Source organism: Periplaneta americana, chromosome 13 (assembly GCF_040183065.1).
Source record: "Periplaneta americana isolate PAMFEO1 chromosome 13, P.americana_PAMFEO1_priV1, whole genome shotgun sequence".
NCBI classification, from domain to species: domain Eukaryota; kingdom Metazoa; phylum Arthropoda; class Insecta; order Blattodea; family Blattidae; genus Periplaneta; species Periplaneta americana.
In genome coordinates, this window is record NC_091129.1 from 127,063,992 (window position 1) to 127,088,957 (window position 24,966).

Sequence of the window (24,966 nt, forward strand, 5' to 3'; positions counted from 1 at the left end):
AACACGCAATCGAGAGTTCTAAACGAACAAGCAGCAACTTGAGTGGCATTAGAAAAAAAACAAAGGTATGTGTCAAAAATATCAACTTATCTATGCTGGATGTGCGATAGAAGATTTTTATTATCGTTTTTGAAAACTCGCCTATTTAAATTAATGTGAAGTCTGTGTGTTGCACAGAGTTTCTCTATGCGTGGTCTTATGGTTGAAAAACTGAACTCAGCATTGTTGCAGGTGTTCACGTTTCATTGGTAAAGTCTGTCTCAAAATAAAATGTATCATATCAAGGGCTTCGTTGCAAATAAAGAATGCGTTGTAAAGAGACTTTCTGGATGGCATAAAATTTATTTTTTAATTCCAAAATTTCGCGACATACTCCATGGAGCTGCGTGACACACCGGTTGGGAACCCCTGTCTTAGGTAACAGAAAAACCTTTTTTTGCTTCACTGATGCCATCTTTTCCTTGGTTTACTTTTACATTTGTTTTTAATCATAATTCTACTTAACATACATTACCTTATGATGTCAATTTGTTGATCATTATTCATGTAATGTCATGACTGAATAACCCTCATAGCATGTCACGTTAAAGTTGTCCAACTAATCCTACAATACGAGTATACCGAGAGTGTGAACACATAAGCTTAAAAATCAACTCTTTTATAACTTCAGCGCACATTATGTAAATTGAATAAACTGTAAACTGTTTTAAATAGTTTGTATACCACACTTTTCAATCCTTCCTCATGAAACAGGTGTTCATAAAATATTACACGATTCAGCATCTGAAAATGACGTAATGGTGTAATGTTTTAAATGTTTGACAAGATTTATAGTCAATTCAAAGTAGGATAAGTTATAGATTGAACAATCCATTTCAAAATGTTTGCTTTTCTAATAGTTTCACTAGTAATTCTATCTTCCTTAGTGTAGCCTTTCATTGAACGTAGAAATTTAGTTTCAGCTCTTGTTTTGCTTTTATCTTGTCCCCTTAGAATCCAGGATTCCGAACTACATTATAACTTAAAGCAGTAACATTGCTGCCGTGCTTTCTACAAGTAAAATTGTCTTCATTTCTTTACTTACTATTTTTTATTATTCCACAGATACTTTGAACATTACAGGCACCTCATTTATTATTTTATTTTTATTTATTTATTTACTTACTTACTCACTTATTCATTTATTTATTTATTTATTTATTTACTTACTTACTTATTATTTATTTATTTATTTATTTATTTATTTAATCTGACAGGATTAAGGTCGTAAGGCCTTCTCTTCCATCCTACCAGATAGCACAAATAAATACAAAAAAGAAATACAGACGCTGGTGAAAATAATACAAATTAAATTAAAGCCCTATAGAGGGTTGACAGGGTCAAAAGAACACTATAGAGCTCTCATCGAGCTAATACAAGAAAATAAACAAAGATAGCAATGATGATAGTGATAACTGATAATGATGATGATGATAATAATGATAATAATAATAATAATAATAATAATAAATACATTACTACATTACATATTAATTGTCAATTTTACAATAGCATAGTTACAATATTTACTATATATCATGGGTTACGCCGAAGTTGCGCAACCTGACAGGTGTTCAAAAAGCAAGTCCATGAAGTAGAATGTGATTTTTTAATTTAAATTTGAATTTTGATATTGTCTGACAGTCTCTGACATAGTCAGGGAGAGAGTTCCAGAGGCGTGTAATTGTCGCAAATGAAAAAATATATATATTGCAACTTAGATATTTAAAATATCTCACTTGTTCTGTTATTTTGTTTTTATTGTTATTTTTGGAGACCATCGGCATAGGTCGGGCGTTTTGCCTATATACCCGAGGCTGCGTTCGAGCATGGGTTCGGATTACCTGGTTCGTTTTCTCCGCGAGTTTATCCAACTGTAAGGTGAATAGCAGGTAATTTAATGGCGAATTCTTGAACTCATCTCGCTGTCGCGAAATCAATCGACTTTAAATAAATTTTCACTTGATATACCTTTGTTTAGGGGATATGTGCGTGAACGACCACAAATATTATCAGAAAATGCAGGATCTAAATTTCTAAAATTTTATACGGAAATGAACTCGCAATTGGAAAAAAATACAAGGTACCACAACAAGACTTATTAGAACTTAAATATCTGATAAAAGTATAAAAACGGTTACTGATAATATTTTTTAGAATTCACTTTTTACTTCAAATTAAATTTTCCAAAATTTGAAAATTTTCACACATATTATTTCATAACTCCACAACCATTAGAGATAGAATTCTGAAATTATGTACACTGATTTAACATGCATTTATGCTAAAGGTAGACTACAATAATGCCCATATCTTTGAAAATAGAAAAATTAGGTCACAAAACATTATATAAATTTTAATATATTTTATATAGGAAAAATAAAAAATTAATTGTATTAAAATGAACAACTCTACATGTCTGAGAGTAGTCTGATTTTCAGAAATAAGTGTTTATTACATGCAGGAATAATATTAAAGATGTCAGAGAGACCATAAAAATGTTATGGTTACCAAATGATGTAACTGCAGATTTTTTTTTTTTTTTTTTTTTTTTTTTTTTTTTTTTTTTTTTTTTTTTTTTTTTTCCCATACTTTGATAAAACTGGTTTGAAAAATATTATTACCAACCTTTTTCATACTTTTATCAGATATTGAAATTCTAATAAGTCTTGTTGTGGTACCTTGCAATTTTTGTCCAATTAATTGTGAGTTAATTTCCTTACAAAATTTTAAAAATTTAGAGCCTTCATTTTCTGATAATATTTATAGTCGTTCACGTGCATATACCCTTAAATAACTTATTTCAAATACTTCGGATCGTAATTGTTGTTTCTCATGAACTGATATTATCTTCGACTTTTCAGTAGAGATCTTAAAAATTGTGTTGTGTTTAACTTAAATATAATTCTCTGAGTTGATCTTACATATAGGCTATTACTCGGTTGTCAGCTTATAATATTGTTATTAAATAATTTTTGTTTGCAAAGTCTTTGCATATTTTCTATAATTTGAAACTCTTTACGTTCACGTTTATCTCTGGAGGGGAATTTCTCTGGATAATGAAGTTAATAATAACTTTCGTCTTTCTCACAAGAGAATAGTATCTCTGAAAGTAAGGAAGACACAATACCTAGAAGGCAAATTACCCTTTCAGGAACTCTTGTCACATTGGGAAGTATACACAGGGATTCCCTTGGAACATGCTTGCGATCTTCATCCCCCCTCAGGATATATTTAATCCCTAATTGTTTCACCACCAACTACTTACATGGAGTACAGGGGATGGATCCATTAGTGGGTGATACATTGTATTGATTCAATTAGTCCCCTTTGCTTGACCCGACCTAAGTAACAGCCTCGAATGCTAGGAGATTACTAACTTTTAACCTACAACTTCATGGTAAGAGCAAGAAATAATGATTGTCTCAAGAAGTTTCTTTTTTCTGTTGCTCTTATCTGTAACTTGCATAACAATCCTTGATGAAGTTAACAGATTAACGATTTCACTGTCTGGACTACAAATCAACATCGAGCTTCATCTTTAGTAGATTTGTTCTGTTCACAGGAAATTGTGAAGCAAAATATTTGTCTTTACTATCGGAGTATCTGAGATGATTGGATCTCAACGTGCTTCCAAGAACACGCCATATCATGAAGACACGTGGAGAATCTACCATTTATGACCCAAAATCTTTATACAGGGACATTAGCATGACGTGATGCGAGAAAACGGAGGATGACTCGTGGCCCACTGCTATAGTCCGGGGCGGCTTACTTCATACTCTAAGGGTGAAACCTAGCCATTTTTCCCCCATTACTACATATGCTAGTGGATTGTGGTGATTTTCTAGTTTGCAGGTTGAATTTTCTTTTGCCAACTTCGTTTCGAATTTCGATACTGACAAATACTACAAATAGTAGTGATTTTGTAACTGGTATTTGTCGGTACTGGAGTTCCATGAAATTAAAATTGAACTAGATTTCTGAGCCGGTTACTAGAAGCTAGTGAAATTTGAATATAATTGTAATTAATTAATACTGTTAAATTTGAGATGAGCCAGACCCAACCATCTGAGGTCAACAAAGAGAAACAACAAATTTATCAGCCTACTATTCCGTACTTTCGAGAAAAATATCAGATGGAAGGCACCTGGGAAGTACATGGTTTAATGATCGGAGCGAGGGGCACCATCCCACGATCAACTGTAAACATTATCAAAACATTTGGAATCCATGACATCATTCCAAAAATAATAACTTCTAGCATTAAAGGGTCTGTGGCGATTCTGAAAAATCATTTATACTGAATATCATAATCCCCCCCCCCCTCTTTCTATCCGTTAGTGTGTGATTGTTACAATATATGTACAAATTTATTATTTCTTAAATTTAAGCTCCTAGTTCACATTTCAATTTGACTCATCTATTTTACTGTAATCGTTATTATTTTTATGTGTGTTATTCTGTGTTTTTGGCAACCCAGGATGCCTGGGCAGACTATTTCTTGGAAATAAATTATATATATTAATATTAATACATAATAGTTATTTTATGTGTTGCGTTGTGGTTATAATTCAAGACTATAGTCAGGTAAGTTTTCGGAGTTAGTATTAATAATTTCATGTGGTCAAACAAAATATACTTTTAGGTTAGGTCCCGTGAGTCAGTTGTTTAGCCAAACTAATGAATTTCGTATTGCCAGACAAAATACTTGATTTGTTGATCCCTTTCTCGTATAGTTTGCCTACGAAAATATGTTATAAATTATTGAATTATTTAGAATAACCTTCCAACATAAAATATGGTAAGTAAATAAGTCATTTAGTACGTAGGATCGTGTGATATCTGGTAACAGTTGGCAACATTGACAAGACAGCAATATTTGCTGTTTAGGAACTGTTCTTATGTGACCCTCACTATAGCGTGGTTTCCGGCGAGCGCATAACCATTTCTCCGGCACTTCTACAATACATAACAGTACTAACAATAAATGTTCAATAATTTGGACTTACCATGCTCACAGTCGTTGCTGAAAATGGCCCTCAATCTTTCATCAATCTCATTTAATTTTCGTCTGTAAGAACACTAAGTTTTCTGTTTGATTTTCGATTGTTCACTGAGTCTGTTCCTTTAAATCTTTTAACGAGTCTTCTAATTATTTCGACAGAAGGCACAAGTAGTCTATTTGGAAACTTTATTCGAAATTTACGTCTTGTTTTCGCAAACGAACTTCTGCCTTTTATACGTATTGTACATATCCTACACACGTTCACGCAATGAGTATTTGTTGGTAGGCATTACATAATAATCACTAAACTTTATATACTAACTTTGTACACTTGAAAAATCAAGATTTTTGTAACAACACAACTTGTGACTACAGCGAATGCCATATGGCGACTGAGCCGCACCTTTAACTGCCCGCGCATCGCAGACCGCGCAGGGAGCGAGCCGCCAGTAACCCGCCGTTTTCTCGCATCACGTCATAGTAATGTCTCTGTACTTAACTTATTGTAACATCAATATATATCCAGTACATATATTTTACGATTATATATGCGCTGAAAACCCTAGAGCTTAGATACTCTGTTTTTCCATAATTAATTTTCAGTCCCTATTTTGAATATTCATCCTCTAGTTTTCTACCCACGTAATTAGCGTCTTCTACATCCGAGGTACCTAACCACAACTTGATAATCAGCAAATAGTAAATTAAGTACTGTATATGTAGATCCTTATTTATTCTTATATTATTTTAAAAATCTGCCAGATGTATTTAAAATTATGACTTATAAAGTATTCTGATGATCTACAAAATATGTTTAAAGGGAAGAAGAACTTAAGACGGATTGTCAAGAAAGTTTAAGAAACCGGTAATAGAGTTGAAATTTGTTGATACGAGTATAACCATAATGTTGATATCTATGTTCCAAGTGTGAGTACTCTGATATTTTGTTCTTGTTTCGCTAGGTTTGGTTCCAGAACAGGCGAGCAAAGTGCAGAAAACACGAAAGTCAAATGCAGAAAGGTGAGTGTCATTTCAGATGTTTAGAGATATTAATGCCATCGTTATAATTTAAAGACCTGCTATTACCAAAATTAGAAAGATGCCTGAAATGAAATGATATTAAATCCCCAGGAAAAAACCCCTTATGTTGATAAAGGTGAGATATTTTATTCATTCATAATATTGTTTAAATCAAGTTGAAAGTCCCTGAAATAAGATTCTAGCCCTGATTCTGACTCCGGTACTGGAAATAATGAACGAGTTCATAGACGAACAATAACTATCATTCCTGCTTCATAACGCTTCTTTTCAGCCTTGTAAATGGCTCGTTTCACAGAAGTACAGGGTGATCCGTTTGGGAAGACATAAAATAAAAACGTGATAAAATGAGAAATGTTGCTATTTATTGTTAAATAATGTGTACATGCATTCTAGAAGAACTGGAGTTTTGTCCAAATAAGACCTCAAGTGTCCACCATTGCGAATACGACACAGTTCATATCTTGATGCTAATTCCTCCCATGTGTGGTCTAACATCTCAGGGGTAATTTTTTCAAAAGGTGAGAAAATCTTTGCTCTGGGATCATACATATCATTTTTCACGAACCCCATAAAAGAAATCGGATGGTGTCAGGTCTGGGGAATTTGGAGGCCATATAATTGGCCCTCCTCGACCACACCAGTTGTTACCAAATTTGTCATCAGATAATCACGGACGTCTGTTGCCCAATGATGTGGTGCACCATCCTGTTGTTTTCCACTTGCAGTTGTGATTCGAAGAAGTTTTTCAACATGTCTAGGTATGATCCTGATCGAATTGTTTCCTCTGCGAAGATAAACGGCCCCTACAGATTATAGCGACTTACCGCGCACCAAACATTAACTTTAGGACTAGCCCGTTCCAGTTCATATTAGACTTGTAACCCGGAGCCCTCCGACCTCCATACTCTCGTTGAAACTGCCGTTGAACAGATGTTACACTTTCAAATTTAGCAAACCACAAGATACTTTTGGTCGTTGCTGTGCGATATATGAAAAGAAGATCCAGAAGTCATTATTTCTCACTCACAAGAAAACTGTTAATGCACTCATGTTAAAAACTCCCCGTACATTACGCACATTGTTTGACTTTCATAGTAACTGTACTGTTGTGAACTTGAAGTTTGATTGAAAAACTATTATCTGTTCGCTCTCAGCTTTGATCCTTATTTAAACATTAACTACGTGTCAGTGGCCGCAAGGCATTGTACTCATAGAGAAGGACACAGTGCACAGCCTAATTCCACGTACAAATGGAAAACAATCTTATTGGTGTGGTATGTACAGGTCCGGTTTTGGCGGATGGATACAATTTGTTTGTTTACATTAGGATCCATTCTAAGAGTGAACGGAGTATAGTACATATGAATAGATGGTACGTATGAATAGATACCCGAAATGAGCATATGCTCGTGCTCGGGTACAGTCCAGTAGAGTCTACATAAATTTTACAGATATCAATAATAATGTTGATGATAGAAATAACAGTAACAATATTATTAATAATAATAATAATAATAATAATAATAATAAGAATAAGAATAACCGTGACGGAGATAATACAAAGATAGTAATACAAATTAATTAATAATAATAATAATAATAATAATAATAATAATAATAATAATAAAACAAAATATTAACAATAATAAAATAAATACTAAGACTGATAAAATAAAATATAAAACCACTTAGCGAGACTTAACACAACTTAAATAAGCATATAATAACCAGAAAAAAATAACGAAACTCGAAAATCAACAAAAAAGTTCGTTGTATCGCAGACGACAGCAATCGCCGTATTGACATTGTGTTATGCATTATTGGTAGGAGGGGGGAGCCGAAGGTCTACATCCTGACGTTCTCTTCGAATCTTTTCATACAATCATGGGAAGTTAATGCTGAAAAACGAAATGTCTACGAGTCAAACTGTTCATTATTCCCAGGATAAATACAAATAATACTGAAATATATTAATCAAGTTTAAGTTATAGATCTCCCCTTTTTTTATAGATCTCCCCTTTTTTATTGATCTCCCCTTTTTTATAGATCTCCCTATTTTTATAGATCTCCCCTTTTTTATAGATCTCCCCTTTTTTATAGATCTCCCCATTTTTATAGATCTCCCCTTTTTTATAGATCTCCCCTTTTTTACAGATCTCCCCATTTTTATAGATCTCCCCTTTTTTATAGATCTCCCCTTTTTTATAGATCTCCCTTTTTTTACAGATCTCCCCATTTTTATAGATCTCCCCTTTTTTATAGATCTCCCAATTTTTATAGATCTCCCCTTTTTTATAGATCTCCCCTTTTTTATAGATCTCCCCATCTTTATAGATCTCCCCTTTTTTATAGATCACCCCTTTTTTATAGATCTCCCCATTTTTATAGATCTCCCCTTTTTTATAGATCTCCCCATTTTTATAGATCTCCCCTTTTTATAGATCTCCCCTTTTTTATAGATCTCCCCATTTTTATAGATCTCCCCTTTTTTATAGATCTCCCCATTTTTATAGATCTCCCCTTTTTATAGATCTCCCCATTTTTATAGATCTCCCCTTTTTATAGATCTCCCCTTTTTATAGATCTCCCCTTTTTTATAGATCTCCCCATTTTTATAGATCTCCCCTTTTTTATAGATCTCCCCTTTTTTATAGATCTCCCCTTTTTTATAGATCTCCCCTTTTAGTAAATTTAAGAATTATTTTATTGTCCATATGATGTGGAGATCTGACTCTACACGCAGTTCGAGGGGAGATTTCGACTTAAGATCATTAATAGTTCCCTTGGTAGAAATTTTAGTGTACCATACATCCATATATTTATCCATACATATTAGGCCTATTCGAATTTTCTTATGGTTTTTGTTTATACACTTACCTATGTGATGTGCCTATAGTAAAGGGAAAAATTATATAGTTTCTTTTGACATAACAGGACTTCATTTTCCTATCAGAGATGCAATTACGGTACTACAAAATATTTCTCGTATTGTCTCCGAAAATATATTCAGTTCAAGAACCGCGGCGTAAAAAGAAAGTGAATGGTGAGATTCACGTTCCGGCTGCATTACCACTGTAGTAAACTTTGATTGTAAAATTCTGGAAGTTACGACAAACACAAAGCCCCGTTGCTTCCACACAAGAACGAACTCGCGTTCATTTTCATTGCAAGTCTGCTGACAGCCAAGTAGCGAAATGAGTATGAATGCAAACACTGCAGACCCCTAAAAGCATTGCGTGAAGGATACCGTGCAGGGGGCTTACTACCAATAAATAAAATTGACACTTGCCTACGATAATTTTATGACCGTGGAGATTTGAAAAATGGATTTATCTGCTTGTTACATTGACCGCTACAATTAGAGTTCTCTCGACTCCCTAGAGGGTCGTTCAAAGCCTTCTATTATAAAGCAGTAGCAAAATAGATGACGGCGTTAGAATCCACGCGGGAGCAATTCCGCCGGCACTTTTCAGTCGTTTAAATCTGTTTCACATACATCAGCAGCCTTTAAATTCGATTAAAGTCATTTAGCAATATGAGAGATGGGCTACGTCACTTAATGTAATCAAGTGAAGGCCCGAGATAGCATTGCCATCTCGTGGTAGAGCGTGAAGTTACTCTTCTCTGTATTATAATGGGTTTAGTTTATTTATAGCAGCGAGCAGCGTTTATAGTACTTATTCACACATAGCGTGAGTGTGCTTGTAAAAACAGGAATACGTGCGAAATTATCTTTAAAAAAGTGCCTTATTTGTCACCTGAACTTATTGTGTACATTGAGACATATGTTTTGTAGTCAATTGACAACTAAATGTAATTATTCTGAAGAATTTTCGGTTTCCAACTTGTGTTTTATATCTTTAGTTCAAATGAAAGTCGGCCTAGGCTTGCTATGTGCAATAGGAATATCGACTAGCTTTGGAGGTACTGGCAACAGTGGTTATAAACTTCCTACTGGTAGGTGTGGTTGACAGTTGACATACCTGTCATTGTTACTCCGAATAAATGAAGAAGGAAAAGCGAATGGTGCAAGATGGAAGCGTCCAAAAATGAACAGCGTGCTGCAGTTTGTTTTTTGACTACAAAAGGGCGTACATGTATTAAAATCTATCGCAGAATGGTTACAGTATATGGAGAGACATGCCTAGAGAAATCAGATGTAAAGGATCCGTGTGCACGGTTTCGTTCCTACCAAACATCTCTACAAGACAATCCACGACCAAGACAAGCGCTCAAGGCTATCATGTTAAATTAAATCCAAGATGCTGATGCTTCTGGAGAAAGAATTAAGGAAGAGACTGGTGAAGTGCTTTGTGTGGAGTGTGGCATTGTATGGGGCAGAAACATGGACATTACGACGAAGTGAAGAGAGAAGCATATGAAATGTGAATATGGAGAAGAATGGAGCGTGTGAAATGGACAGACAGAATAAAAAAGGAAGCTGTGTTGGAAATAGTGGGTGAAGCAAGAATGATGCTGAAACTGACCAGAAAGAGAAAAAGGAATTGGTTGGGGCACTGGCTGAGAAGAAATTTCCTACTTAAGGACGCACTGGAAGGAATGGTGAACTGAAGAAGAGATCGGAGCAGAAGAAAATCAGATGATAGACGTCATTAAGATATATGGATCATATGCGGAGAGTAAGAAGAAAACAAGAGAAAGCTGGGTTTGCAGTGAAAGACCTGCCCTTTGGCAGAACACTATGAATGAATGTTGATGCTCTTGTTCGAAAGAATAGGAGGATAACGATAAGTGAACTTAGTTTATTACTGAATATCGGTCAGGAAAGAATCCATAAAAGTCTTCACAAACACCTGCAGTTCACAAAATTTGCGCGTTGTGAGTCCTACACTCTTTAACTGCTGAGTAGAAAGCCGAACGTATGAGAATCTGCCAACAGAACCTCAGGCGATATCAGGAGGAAGGTGACCAGTTCCTGCATCGCAATGTGACAGGTGACGAGCCGTGATGTATTGTGTCACCAATATGACTTTACGAGCCATACTCCCGTCCGTCTAGCATGGAGTGGAAACACATTGATTTCCTCGCCCTGAAAAATTCAAGTTGCAGAAGAATGTAGCGATAGTCATGTTATTTTTTTATTACCGAGGCCCATTGCTAATGTAATTTCTGAAGAGTGGAAAAATTTAATTATTATCAATGCCCAGAGCTATAGGCTACGTACACTCGAGAAGAAGAGTGGCTATGCTCAAGCTCACATTGTAAGATCAAGAAGAGATGAGTTTCAAAGCTTCGCTGGAAAACATTACTACAACCCCATACAGTCCAGACTTATCCCTATGCGATTTTTGTGTTTTTGAGAATTTGGAGAAATGACTTGAACGATCTTAATTTATTACATCTTCGATGTATCGAGCTACTTTAGAGTTTATTAACAGAGCTATGTCAACCAAGACATGAAAGTTCGCCTACTCTTCTAACTAACTGAAATAACTAATCCACGATTGGAAACCCACTATTATTTTTCTCGACACAGTCTCTATGAAAGCCCACAATCTCGGATCCAATTTTATATCCGTGGTGAGAATTTTCTTATTTCACTTGCTCTGCTCACTAGACGAACATATTTTTCTTTTTCAAGTAGGTTATTTTACGACGCATTATCAAAATCTTAGGTTATTTAGCGTCTGAATGAGGTGAAGGTGATAATGCCGGTGAAATGAGTCCGGGGTCAGCACCGAAGGTTACCCAGCATTTTCTCATATTGGGTTGAGGGAAAATCCCGGAAAAACCTCAACTAGGTAACTTGCCCCGACCAGGAATCGAATCCGGGCCACCTGATCTCGCGGTCAGACGCGCTAACCGTTACTCCACAGGTGTGGAGATACTGGACATGATGAAGAGATCAGTAAGGCTTTGAGATTTTATTTAAGACAACTCTAACCACTAGTGTAGCTCAGATGGTAGCGCGTTCGCCTACTAATCCGAAACTGCTTTCGGGCGTGGGTTCAACTCTCAATTGAGCTGATTACTTGTTTGAGTTTTTCAGAGGTTTTCGTAAATTATAAGGCGAATGTCAGATGATCTCATGGTGAATACCATCTCGCTATCACCAATTCCATGACTCTACATAATCAACTAACCAACTAAAAAAAACTTAAAATACTTACGATTTGGTGGAATGGCTGAGAAACACAGGAAGATATTACGTTCCTACGCGAAACAAAGCGGGACGGACTACAACAAATCATACACTCCTTATCCTCATGAGGGGGGGATAAATTCCTATGTCTGTATAGTAATCGAACCTAGTCTCACGGGCTGTATGGATAGTTGCGCCATAACTATTCCACACGTGCAGGGCTGCATGAAAACATCGCACTTGTCTGTGTAGGAACGAAATAACTCATCGTAAGGCTTCGTACTCATCACCCATCGGATTGGTGGCCAAATTAGTTTCCATTTCGATTACACAGCACTGTTGTCTGACAATTGAATTTCGTCTGTTTGTAAAATCAACTGCAACTAATTATCCAAATTTAAATTGGTTACATTAGATTATCGTAGCTGGACCCATCTGTCGTCAAAAATAACATTATTACTTTGCGCGCCAATCGAATTTCTATTTGTCTTGCTTAACGTCCAACTGGTAAACAGACATAATTCACGTAGTTAGCTGAAAAAGATCTCCAATGTCAACATGACGTGCGTGGCTTGCATGCACAGTCGAAATCATGGAATAATAATAATGACCATTACAATACGAATAGTAATGATAAAAATGTACTTGTTTGTGATAGCTGCAAATCAAGTGAACCAGGGTTCGATTTCCAGCACAGAAGTAGAAATTTGACTCTCTCACACAGGGATTAGACATGATGTGTTCGTTCTATTATTTAGGCTATATACAGTGTTGCCATGAGCAACGTTCTTGTGCCACATTGACATTTGGCTAGTAAATCTCGCAATTTATGACTGTTCAGTGTTCATTCATTCAAAATAGTTACAAAAGTAAGGACGGAAAGACTAAAATGTTTAAATCCTTCATAACTTCATAAACGCCAATACTTCCGTTTTGTTAAGTTCATAAATACACGCTTAACATGCATGGTCATATCGCGTGTGTAGGATCTTTGGGTATATCAGTTGGCCGTTTACTATTGTTGAGTTTCAGTTTCTATTGTCGTGTGTTATAAATTGATTGTGTTAATGTACAGTAAATGTTATGGTGAACAAGGCGGTGGTGAATTATGGTATGTCAATTTTCAATATGGTATTTACAATTGTGACTGAGTGAAACCATGAAACTCCAGACAGATTGACCGCACACGAGATTTGAACCCGGGACCTCCCGAATGTGAGTCTCAAACGTAACCGTCTGAGCACCTCGCTCGGTTCAATTGTTCATTTATCTTTTTTTTCCTCTCTGTTATTTATACTCGCTTTAACATCTTTGGTCATATCGCGAGTTAATCTTCTGTGTGAAATCCGAAGGCCTGTGTACTATTGTTGAGACTGGTTCTGTTGTGAACTAGATGGCGACTGTATTTGTATTAGCCTACTTATTTGTTACGAATATGATTTCGATGATGAATGAGGCCGGTGATATTCAGGGATGTTGAGGCCCGAATTTCCTGACATTTGCCTCAAGGTTGAGGGAAAACCCTGAAAAACCAGGAATTTCAATCCGACCGGAAATCGAACCCGGGTCCTCTGCGTAAGAGACCAGCATGCTGACCCCTGTATCACACAGGTTGTCATTTATAATTTTATTACTTAAATCGTGTTCGCTTTTAACTGTGTTTATTCTTATTGTTGGATTTGTGAACAATTTTTATCAAATTCCGCTTAAACAGACGAGAATTTCCTCTTTTTAGTTGGTTATTTAACAACGCTGTATCAACTACTAGCTTATTTAGTGTCAATGGGATTGGTGATAGCGTGATGGTATTCGGCGAGATGAGGCCGAGGAGTCGCCATAAATTACCTGACATTCGTCTTACGGTTGGAGAAAAACAACGGAGAGAATCCAACCAGGTAATCAGCTCAAGAGGGAATCGAACCCACGCCCAAGCGCAACTCCGGATCGTCAGGCAAGCACCTTAGCCAATTGAGTTACGCTGATGGCTGAAAAATTACTTGCTCTACTACTATTTACTAGTAGCAGCTTCTGGAAAAGATATTAGATGTTTGTGACACCGTATAATTTCAGGTGAAATGAAAAAATATTATTTTTAACGTAAAAAATATTCCCTGAGAATATTCCTGATGATGGCAAAATAGCCGGGAATTTACCCAACCCTAGTTGTAATACAAGAATAATTATGGCTTTGAACGTGACAATAAATACTAAACAATAATAAATTACGCAATTATTTATCCCTCCCGTTTATTTTCAGGATCAGCATATACTGATAGTCGTATATGGATTAGCCTGCACAGATTTTACAAAAAATTATTTTATTGATCTACAAAAAAAATTAATAAGATTTCGGATTCTGAGTATAATCAATGCATTAGGAAGAGAATAAATACAGAGTGTTCTGAAAAATGTTCCAATATTTAGAGAGGAGATAATATGCATCAAAACAAGAAATAAAAATCCTACAAACATGGGTCCTAAAATTAATATCTTCTGAGAAATGAGCAAATGTTTACCATCGCTGTAAGAGCAGCATGTCTTCAACTGTGAGCTCTTTGGCAAGAAACAAAACATGCTCCTATTCAACAGATACGAAACTAACACATAGTGACAAACGGTTATATTCTGTTTCCTCATTTGTTTCTTGCCAAAGAGCTCACAGTGGAAGATATGCTGTTCTTGCAGTAATGGTAAACATTTTCTCATTAGTCATTATTCAGAAGATATTCATTTTAAGACCCATGTTTATGGGACTTCCATTTCTTGTGTTGATGCATAATACCTCCTCTCTAAATATTGGAAACTTTTTTTCAGAACATCCTGTATAATGTAAAATGATAGCAGGCAATCCGTTTGTCACTAATTAAAATATTCTTTTCAAGTTACAGTATATCGTGAAACGTAAAATATGAGTTTAGTTTTCAGAAGACATTGTTTATTTTTTTATTATTGTGGTTTTGTATTTCTTTAGTTTTATACTCCTTCTTATGCTTCCTATCAAACCACAAATATTCTCATTATTTACTCAGGATGTAGACAAATGTTAGTCGAGGAACAAGACACTTTTCTTTCTCTTCCCCTCTCTCTATGGAGGTATATGAAAAGAATATATACATTTTTGTAGCGGACTGTACGCCCGGGGATTTCTATAATCCCACGAGGCATTCCTCAACCTGACCGTGTAGAATAAAAATATAGGCGACACTTTAGTCGACAGAATGAAAAGAAGAGGTTTAAAATGTCGGGGGGAATTTCTTTGTCTGAGACCACCGTTGTGTTCACCCCACATTCATCCCCCACGCACATAAATATGCATGCGCGCTCATGCACACAAAACGTAACACCTTCTGCGATAACTTGTTAGCAATTACATTAAAACCATCGGCACAGCTTTACATCTCATTCATCTTTGGAGTTATGATGAAACGTTGCTTATTTTGGGTAGGCTATAATGTACTTATATACATACAATGCATCAGTATAGGCTTGTACCCGTAGAAATTTAGAGAATTTATGCCAACTTCTGAGCATTCAGGCAATAGTCATCATCTTAACTTCATGACGTGAGTCTTCTGGTTCGTTCCATTCCCCATTGAATTTAACTTTACATACATACATACATACATACATACATACATACATACATACATACATACATACATACATACATACAATACATCAGTATAGGCTTGTACCCGTAGAAATTTAGAGAATTTATGCCAAATACCGAGCGTTCAAGCAATAGTTAAATTATCATCTTAACTTCATGGCATCAATCTTTAGGCTCGTTCCATTCCCCGTCAAATTTAACTTTACATACATACATATGAGCCGTTCAGAGCAAAAGTGGTGTAAGTCAAAATTGGATAATGAAGTTTAAAGTAAAAATTATGTAAAATACAGCGCAAAGTAGCAATTAATATGTCGTTCTTGTTTTTCACTGACTACTAATAAGCTAGTTTAAATAAAGTGAATATTAATTGCTACTTTGCGCTGTATTTTACAGAATGTTTACTTTAACCCTCATTACCCATTCTTGACTTACACCATACGGCTCATATATAGGCCTACATACGTACATACATACATACATACATACATACATACATACATACATACATACATACATACATACATACATACAGTCCACACCTGTGGAGTAACGGTCAGCGCGTCTGGCCGCGAAACCAAGTGGCCCGGGTTCGAATCCCGGTCGGGGCAAGTTACCTGGTTAAGGTTTTTTCCAAGGGTTTTCCCTCGACCCATATGATCAAATGCTAATATGAGCAAATGCTGGGCAACTTTCGGTGCTGGACCCCGGACTCATTTCATTGGCATTATCACCTTCATTTCATTCAGACGCTAAATAACCTAGATGTTGATACAGCGTCGTAAAATAATAAAATAAATACATACATACATGCATATATAGACCTACATAAGTACGTACATACATACACGCACGCATGCTCGCACGCACAGACACACACACACACACACGCTAGGTAGCGAAATCCGGTTTCGCAAGACAGCTATAAGAGCTGGGAGTATCATTGTACTGAAAACGTTACCTCCGTAATGGTTCGATGATCGTTCACTCTGCTGAGGAATATGAACGTGAGGCCAGCCTTATCTTTGTATTTCTCTCAAGTTCTCAAGTCACAGGTATTCATTCATTACTTAGAGTAGTTTCCACTCCTCAGTAGACTGTGGGCTTCAAACCACGTTTCACGAGCTTCGTGGGCTGGTCAGTAACCCCAGGTACAGACCGATTATTTAGTCCTGACATCTCAGCGATACGAAAGAGGGGAAGTAATAGGAGTAGTGGGGAGAGTTCCGGAGGAGAGATAGGAGCGAGCGGTCAGTAAAGAAATGCAGTACAGCTTAACTGTACTGGAAACACAATGCTCTACCGCATGCGTGACAGCCGATTGCTCTGAAAGCAAACGACAGACTAACCTGAAAACCCCTTGGCGTAACTTAATGGACTCTCCTGACCTATGCGCACATTGCCGGCGACTGTCAGGACTAAATAATCGTATTGTATACAGGCACGTTTCGAAGTTTCTTAGCCGTTTCTTGTCATTGTGTTAGTGATGGCTGTAAGAAGTGATGATATAAACACTGGTGTACGTGCCGGGGCATGGCTTGATGAAGATATGAACTGTGAAGTTCATGATAGTGATGACATTGGCGAGAAGTGTGAAGATAGTGTGGAAGTGGACTCCGATCATCCAGGAATCAGAAGATGATGAGGCTGATATAGCCAGGTACTGAACTTGGAAGATACTCAAAGTTACTCATCCACCCTCGAAACTTACATGCTCAGAGCACAGGAGAGGTATCTGCGTTGAATGTGCAAAATTAAGGTCTTCTTATTCTGTAAGCCTCAAAATAATACTAAGATTATTTTCAAATTATGTAATAGCGTTAGAAACATGTCTCTTCTAAAAATAGTGTAGACTATTCAATTTGTAAACATTCTGTAATAGGCCTATATTATATATCCCAACAATTTGTTATAAATTTTTAAAACTCATGTGTGAAAACAGTTTATTGTCAGAAATGTCTATGTTTTAAATATAAAAATAATTACACAATTTTATAATTAATCAGTTATCAGCAATTTTTAAGCACTGAAATTTCTATTATATACTGTTTTCGCTGTAAGAAAAATCCTAATGTAAACATAAGCACGTTGCTGTCATGCCCGTGATTGGCTCCCAGTCGAAACACTCACACGACGCAGGAAAATATAGTTCGTATTTGGAATTATTTGAAAATAAAAAATTGAATTCTAGTTGTTAAATACGATGAAACATTTAACTTCACTCATGTGTAAAACGCTGTGTAAAAGAAAAGCTACTTTTATATTTTGTTATGCACTATGAACGCGGATGAATACCAGCAGTAATACCGAGGTAGTCTGTTCTTGTAACAAGTTGGCGTCACTAGAGCTCGTAGTTGTTCACGTAAGCACGTGGTACTGAAGTATGGCTTCTGTATCCTCCATTGTGAAGACATGACTTAAAAATAATTTAATTGCAGTAATTATAAAGTAAATGTTTCCTAAACAAACGAATGAATAGTAGTGAGGTTAGACCTACTTGACGAGGAACGGGAATTGTTTAACATGAAACAGAATGTACAACAGTAGGCGGGAACACGTACTGAGAATCTATGGCGCCAAACAGCGGCCAATGAAGCCTCACTTCAGTCACGTGCTATTGTTTACATTAGGATTTTTCTTACAGCGAAAAGATTATAGCCATTAAGTTCAGATATTCTGTAATTTAGTAATTTTGTGAAGTTAATGTGTCTTTTCAACTTCAAATTAATTTTTTTATAATCCAAAAATCCTTGCATAACATATCCATAAAGAATATGATACAAAATAAAAATCACTGTACACAATAAGCCCAAAAGAATTTGTGGGGTGACTAGTAACATCAGGTATACAACCAAAGCTTTCAAAAAAAGGGTATGCAGTAGAGGGTTAAATAAAATGAGAAAAAAAAAGGATATAAGCGTATCTTCCTAAAAATATTTGTCTCTGAGATATTAACGGTCATTCCTAACTCTGCAGCCCTGTATATTTTCAGATATATTTTCCAATCTCCTCCAATTTAACCCCCTAGAATTTTAGTATCATTCCTCACAGATATTGTGGATAGTTATTATGCGCAGAACTAAATTTACAATAGAAAACTTATTTAGGGTAAAGGTTGGTAATATTGTAATATGAGTAATATTGTGATAGTTCTTTTTGAGATTTTTTTTATAATTTTACTGAGCGAGAGGAAGATCGGTTTTTTGCGTCAACGTATTAAGGGAATGTTCGTGGACAAGTTTCTGCACAAAACCGGTCCTTCTCTCGCTCAGTAAAATTGTAAAAAATTCTCAAAAAGAACTATCATAATATTATTAGTATCACAATATTAACAACCTTTACCCTATCTATCACTTTAAGGCCGAAATAATTGCATTATACATGTTTAAACGTTAATGTAAATCTGTCAGTTACGTAGATAGAGCAAGGAGGTGCATTCATGCTCACATAATCTTTTGTGCTATTTTGTACGTACATGTTATTACCATGTTGAATGTTTTCAGCTGCCGGAATGATGCTGACAAGCCACAGTCCGCCGATCGCCACCCCGTTGGAGCCGTGCAGGGTCGCACCCTACGTGAACGTGCCATCGCTCAGACTGCCCACAGCGTACGACCGCCTGCCCTTCCCCGCCTTCTCGGCCTTTGACCCGGCTATCCTCACCGCCGCTCACCAGGTGATACAGAACATCACCATCCCTAATAATCTCCTCGTTAAAAATACTTCAAGTTTTGTGGATTTTCTTTTCTTTCCACTTCAACTTCAATTATTGAAATTCAATGGTTGAAACGCAAATTGTAACGGCCCCTTACAGTTCTCATTCAATCTCAGTGCAAGATAATTGGCTACAGGTTTTATTTTTTAATGTAGAATTGGTGGTTCTCCCTTATTTTTTAGAGAAATAATACTTTTCATCACACCTATTTGAAATTCCTTTTTTAAATTTTTGTTCTCATGTTAGGAACATTGTTTCAAAATGTGTTTTTTCTAGCCTTAAAAAATTAAATATGTAGTATTTTTCTACATTCTATGAACGTAGAATTCAACTCTCCAACAATAACGAATCAAAACTAATTTTCTCCCGTGTTAGTGTGATGTTAACAAGGACATGTTGGTCGGAGAAGACCGGATTTTTTCACTTCAAGAAAAAAAACACATTTTGAAACGTTGATCCTCATATAACTTAAAGTATTTTATTATAAATTTATTAATTTGTCCTACAGAATAATATCTGTAATATCTGTAATATTGACAACTGCCATTATACTAGGAGCGCACTCAACTGAGTGACTTGTTTGGCCGGGATTCCGCAGTTACGTGCACAGTAATCTGTACAAATATATGCACTGCAGCTGTGAGAATATTATAGATTTATTAATTTGTCCTACAGAATAATATCTGTAATATTGACAATTAATATTTGAGGAGAAAAATTCGCTCCGGCGCCGGGGATCGAACCCGGGTCCTTGATTCTACAGTACGTACCAAGCGCACTGACCACTGAGCTACGCCGAATTCAATCCACAGCACCGGACCGAACCCTCCTCCTTCAATGTTTCCCTTTGTGGCAGTTGACATTGGACATACACGTCAACATATAGGCCTATGCCGAACTTGGAGTCAGGCCACAAAGGGAAACATTGAAGGAGGAGAATTCGGTCCGGTGCTGTGGATTGAATTCGGCGTAGCTCAGTGGTCAGAGCGCTTGGTACGTAGAACCAAGGACCCGGGTTGATCCCCGGCGCCGGAGCGAATTTTTCTCCTCAAATATTAATTGCTAAAGTATTTTGTTATCCATCAAACAAAGACAAAATGTACTTATTTACTCTTTGTATACTTTAACGAACAATGTTTGCTTGACAGGTCGTTATCAGTGATGAAGAGGGTTGTGAACTCATGCACTCCAGAATAGTATTGCTATTTTATATACAGAGTGAAGCGTATGTAACGTCATTAACTTCAGGGGGTTGTTCTTTGAAATATTTCAAACAACAAGTTTGATACAACTTTGCTCGTTTTTGCTTCCTTTTCGAGATAAAAATTGTTTTACATTAAACATTTCATGGCGTGTTTTGGGAAGGACATTGATTTAATTCCCAATATGCTATGTCAATTTAAGAGAGCAATGTATTATGGTAAGATATGATTGAAAGAATTTTTTTTTCCTTTAAATGTGCAGAAATTAGATCCGAACAAATGTAGTATTTTAAAATTCCTTACCGTTACGGTGGTTATCAAGAGATGGTATGCTTAAATTTATTTTGTCTTCTTTGAAGGTTTCTGTGAACGGGCACAATATGCATTGCTTCCCACACCACAGACCCAGAAACATCTAATATCAAACGTGTATGAGGGCGTAGCTAAATATATACTAAGTAGAAATACTACTCTGTAGTTCATGAACTTCTCAACCCTGGTTATGAGTGTCACGTGCTCTTGGGAAGAAAGAGAGGAATTTGTTTACATCGTCTCTTATCTTGTCTTGACTAGTGCGTACTTTTTACATGGATGTGCAACAGTAGTAGCCTAGATCATATATATATATATATATATATATATATATATATATATATATATATATATATATATATATATATATATATACCCAGATTGCTCGGCGTTATAGGTTTTATAGGTTTTAACAGCTTTTGTCAGGTTTTCTATGCTGCCATCTAGTTGTTACATAAGGAGTCACGTCATAACTCCCATTTGAATTGCATTAGCGACTGTACTGCCATCTCGTGTTCATTTACGGAGGACGGGTGGCGATCCTAGCGGTTGTTATCTTCAAAGTGCAACCGATTTTAACATAGGAATGAGCAATCTGTATGTGATCTGGGCTAGTAGTCATATTAAAGTAATTATTATAATCATAATCATCGATTAATTGTTATCACTACCACCTCCACCATCCACATCATAGGTCAGCCGACCTGCTCATTCTCAGCAGGAATCCTTCTATGTTATGAATGGGAGTTCAACTTCTCGGAAGCCCGTAGTCTAGGTTTGAAGTGCATTACTCCACCGGAAATTCTTTCTGTATCGATATGTATCATGTGTTGGCGGCTAAGTTTACACGTTCAATTTTATTACTTTAGATGAATGTATTTTATTTTCTCTGTTACCCACATTGATAACTTTATCTGTGAGAGTGTGTCCAGAAAAATACTTTGCATTTGTGTGGTTACTTATACCCGTATATTCTGGTTACAATAAACAAGTAATGAAATAATAATAATAATAATAATAATAATAATAATAATAATAATAATAATAAAGTACACAAATATACAAAGACTCTTTATCCATAGGCTAGATGTTTTTTTTTCTACAGAGCCAACATTTTGTCGGAGATTCTTAATTTTTTACCTTAACAACACATCTTTGATTAAATTTACACGAGTCTTGATTATTCATTATTACATAAATAAATCATCATACTTCAGTTCTAAAGTAGCAACCATGCCCGCCCCATCTGTCTTATAACCAATAACTTAATCTTAATAATTCTTCCTTTACGTAAACTGGTTACTAATAATAATAATAATAATAATAATAATAATAATAATAATAATAATAATAATAATAATAATATATAATAATAATAATAGTAATAATAAAGTGCACAAATATACAAAGACTCTTTATCCATAGGCTAGATGTTTTTTTTCTACAGAGCCAACATTTTGTCGGAGATTCTTAATTTTTTACCTTAACAACACATCTTTGATTAAATTTACACGTGTCTTGATTATTCATTATCACATAAATAAATCATCATACTTCAGTTCTAAAGTAGCAACCATGCCCGCCCCATCTGTCTTATAACCAATAACTTAATCTTAATAATTCTTCCTTTACGTAAACTGGTTACAAATAATAATAATAATAATAATAATAATAATAATAATAATAATAATAATAATAATAATAATATATAATAATAATAATAATAATAATAATAATAAAGTGCACAAATATACAAAGACTCTTTATCCATAGGCTAGATGTTTTTTTCTACAGAGCCAACATTTTGTCGGAGATTCTTAATTTTTTACCTTAACAACACATCTTTGATTAAATTTACACGTGTCTTGATTATTCATTATCACATAAATAAATCATCATACTTCAGTTCTAAAGTAGCAACCATGCCCGCCCCATCTGTCTTATAACCAATAACTTAATCTTAATAATTCTTCCTTTACGTAAACTGGTTACAAATAATAATAATAATAATAATAATAATAATAATAATAATAATAATAATAATAATAATAATAATAATATATATAATAATAATAATAATAATAGTAATAATAAAGTGCACAAATATACACAGACTCTTTATCCATAGGCTAGATGTTTTTTTCTACAGAGCCAACATTTTGTCGGAGATTCTTAATTTTTTACCTTAACAACACATCTTTGATTAAATTTACACGAGTCTTGATTATTCATTATCACATAAATAAATCATCATACTTCAGTTCTAAAGTAGCAACCATGCCCGCCCCATCTGTCTTATAACCAATAACTTAATCTTAATAATTCTTCCTTTACGTAAACTGGTTACTAATAATAATAATAATAATAATAATAATAATAATAATAATAATAATAATAATAATAATAATAATAATAATAATAATAAGCGAAGGGCCGGATCTTTATGTAGTCAACTAGTTCTATCTTCTAAATTAGTTTTTTTCTCTATTTTTATTTATTTATTTGTTAATTAATTAATTTATATATTAATTTATTAATTTACTTATTTATTAACTTATCTGTTTATTTTTATTATGTATTTATTTATTTATCTACTTATTTATTTATTTAGCCTACTTATTTACTTAACTATTTATCTATTTATGCATTTATATATTTATGTGTTTGTCTATTTATTTATTTATTTAATTGAAACCTCCTATCCTGTCTGAGATTTTCCCATCGTTTCCATTAGGCTATAAGAAAAGTATTGGAATGAGTCCTCAAAGAAAGGGTCACGGTCCTGCTTTTTCACCCGTATTTCTTTCGGATTTTCGAATTACTGTTTTTACTCCGTCTGGTAATGTAGATTTGATATTGACGCGGTCATTGTTCACCTTTCCCCGTATCGTAGCCTGGACAGACGTTGTGATGGACACTGCTGTAGTCGATACGTCTGCATTTCCGGAAGTCTGCGCTTGATTTTTATCCCACCCTTCTCAACACGCGCTGCTGTTACATCCATTTTTCGAGGTGAGACAGTGACATTTAGTGTAGGAACTCAGATAGATCTTAAGATATGTCCCAAGAATACTTGCAAAGACGCGAACTTTTCTAGTTTATCACTCCTCCCGTATGTCACTGATTCACTAGCCTATGCAGAACTTACGGGTGTATTGGAATATGTGTGATCCTTGAATGTTATCTTACGTCTCACATATGATATAATTGCCTGTGCTGTCATGAGCAGACAACGAAGATGTTCGTGCCACGCTAATACATTGAAAATGTTTTATGACCTGCAGGTTTCAACTGTCTGCTTTCAGTACGCTGCGGCGGCGGCCGCAATGTCGTCCAGTTCGTCTCCCCTGGTGTTCTGCCACCCGCAGTACCCCCTTGGTCTTGCGGCCCTTGCAGCGGTTCATCAGGATCGACTGCACTCCAAGAACTCCAGCATCGCGGACCTCAGACTGAAGGCAAAGAAGCATGCAGAAGCCCTGGGACTCAGCACGCGAGAGAAAAGTGTCTAATATATCCCAACACGAAGATCAAATACTTACATGTCTATATTTCCTTTCGAGATCCTCAGCTACGGAACAGCTGGTTACGGTCTGAAACAACGAATTTTTTTAATAACGTGCAATTCCAATTGAACGTACTGGTGACATCGATGAACTAACGAACCGACCAAATAATTGTAATCGAATTTCAAACTCATTCTTCGTCCACTACAAAAAGTGATAAATCATAAATTGGAATTAGATAGAATAAACGTGTTATAACCTCATTTCGTGATTGTGAATTTTTTTATGTAGTAAGCGACAATCGATGAATCAAAAAACTGTTTGTTATTTCCAGTGCATCCGAATATCTGTAACTGTCGACAGCGGTGACAGACCAAGAAGAGAGAATTCCATATTCAGAAAGCTTCTTCTATAAATTAAATAACGTCACATT

At 35.4% G+C, this 24,966-nt stretch overlaps 1 protein-coding gene across 1 annotated transcript in view; it reads left to right on the top strand.

Moving 5' to 3' along the window:
* The window catches only part of LOC138711609 (short stature homeobox protein 2-like), a 76,248-nt gene extending 51,554 nt beyond the window's left edge, over window positions 1–24,694 (top strand). Inside the window, exons 3-5 of the mRNA XM_069842747.1 lie at window positions 6,010–6,067; window positions 19,305–19,477; window positions 24,336–24,694. Of these exons, the coding sequence (XP_069698848.1) occupies window positions 6,010–6,067; window positions 19,305–19,477; window positions 24,336–24,539 (435 nt within the window). The 3' untranslated portion in view covers window positions 24,540–24,694. The remainder of the gene's footprint in view (window positions 1–6,009; window positions 6,068–19,304; window positions 19,478–24,335) is intronic.
* The last annotated feature ends 272 nt before the right edge of the window (window positions 24,695–24,966 follow it).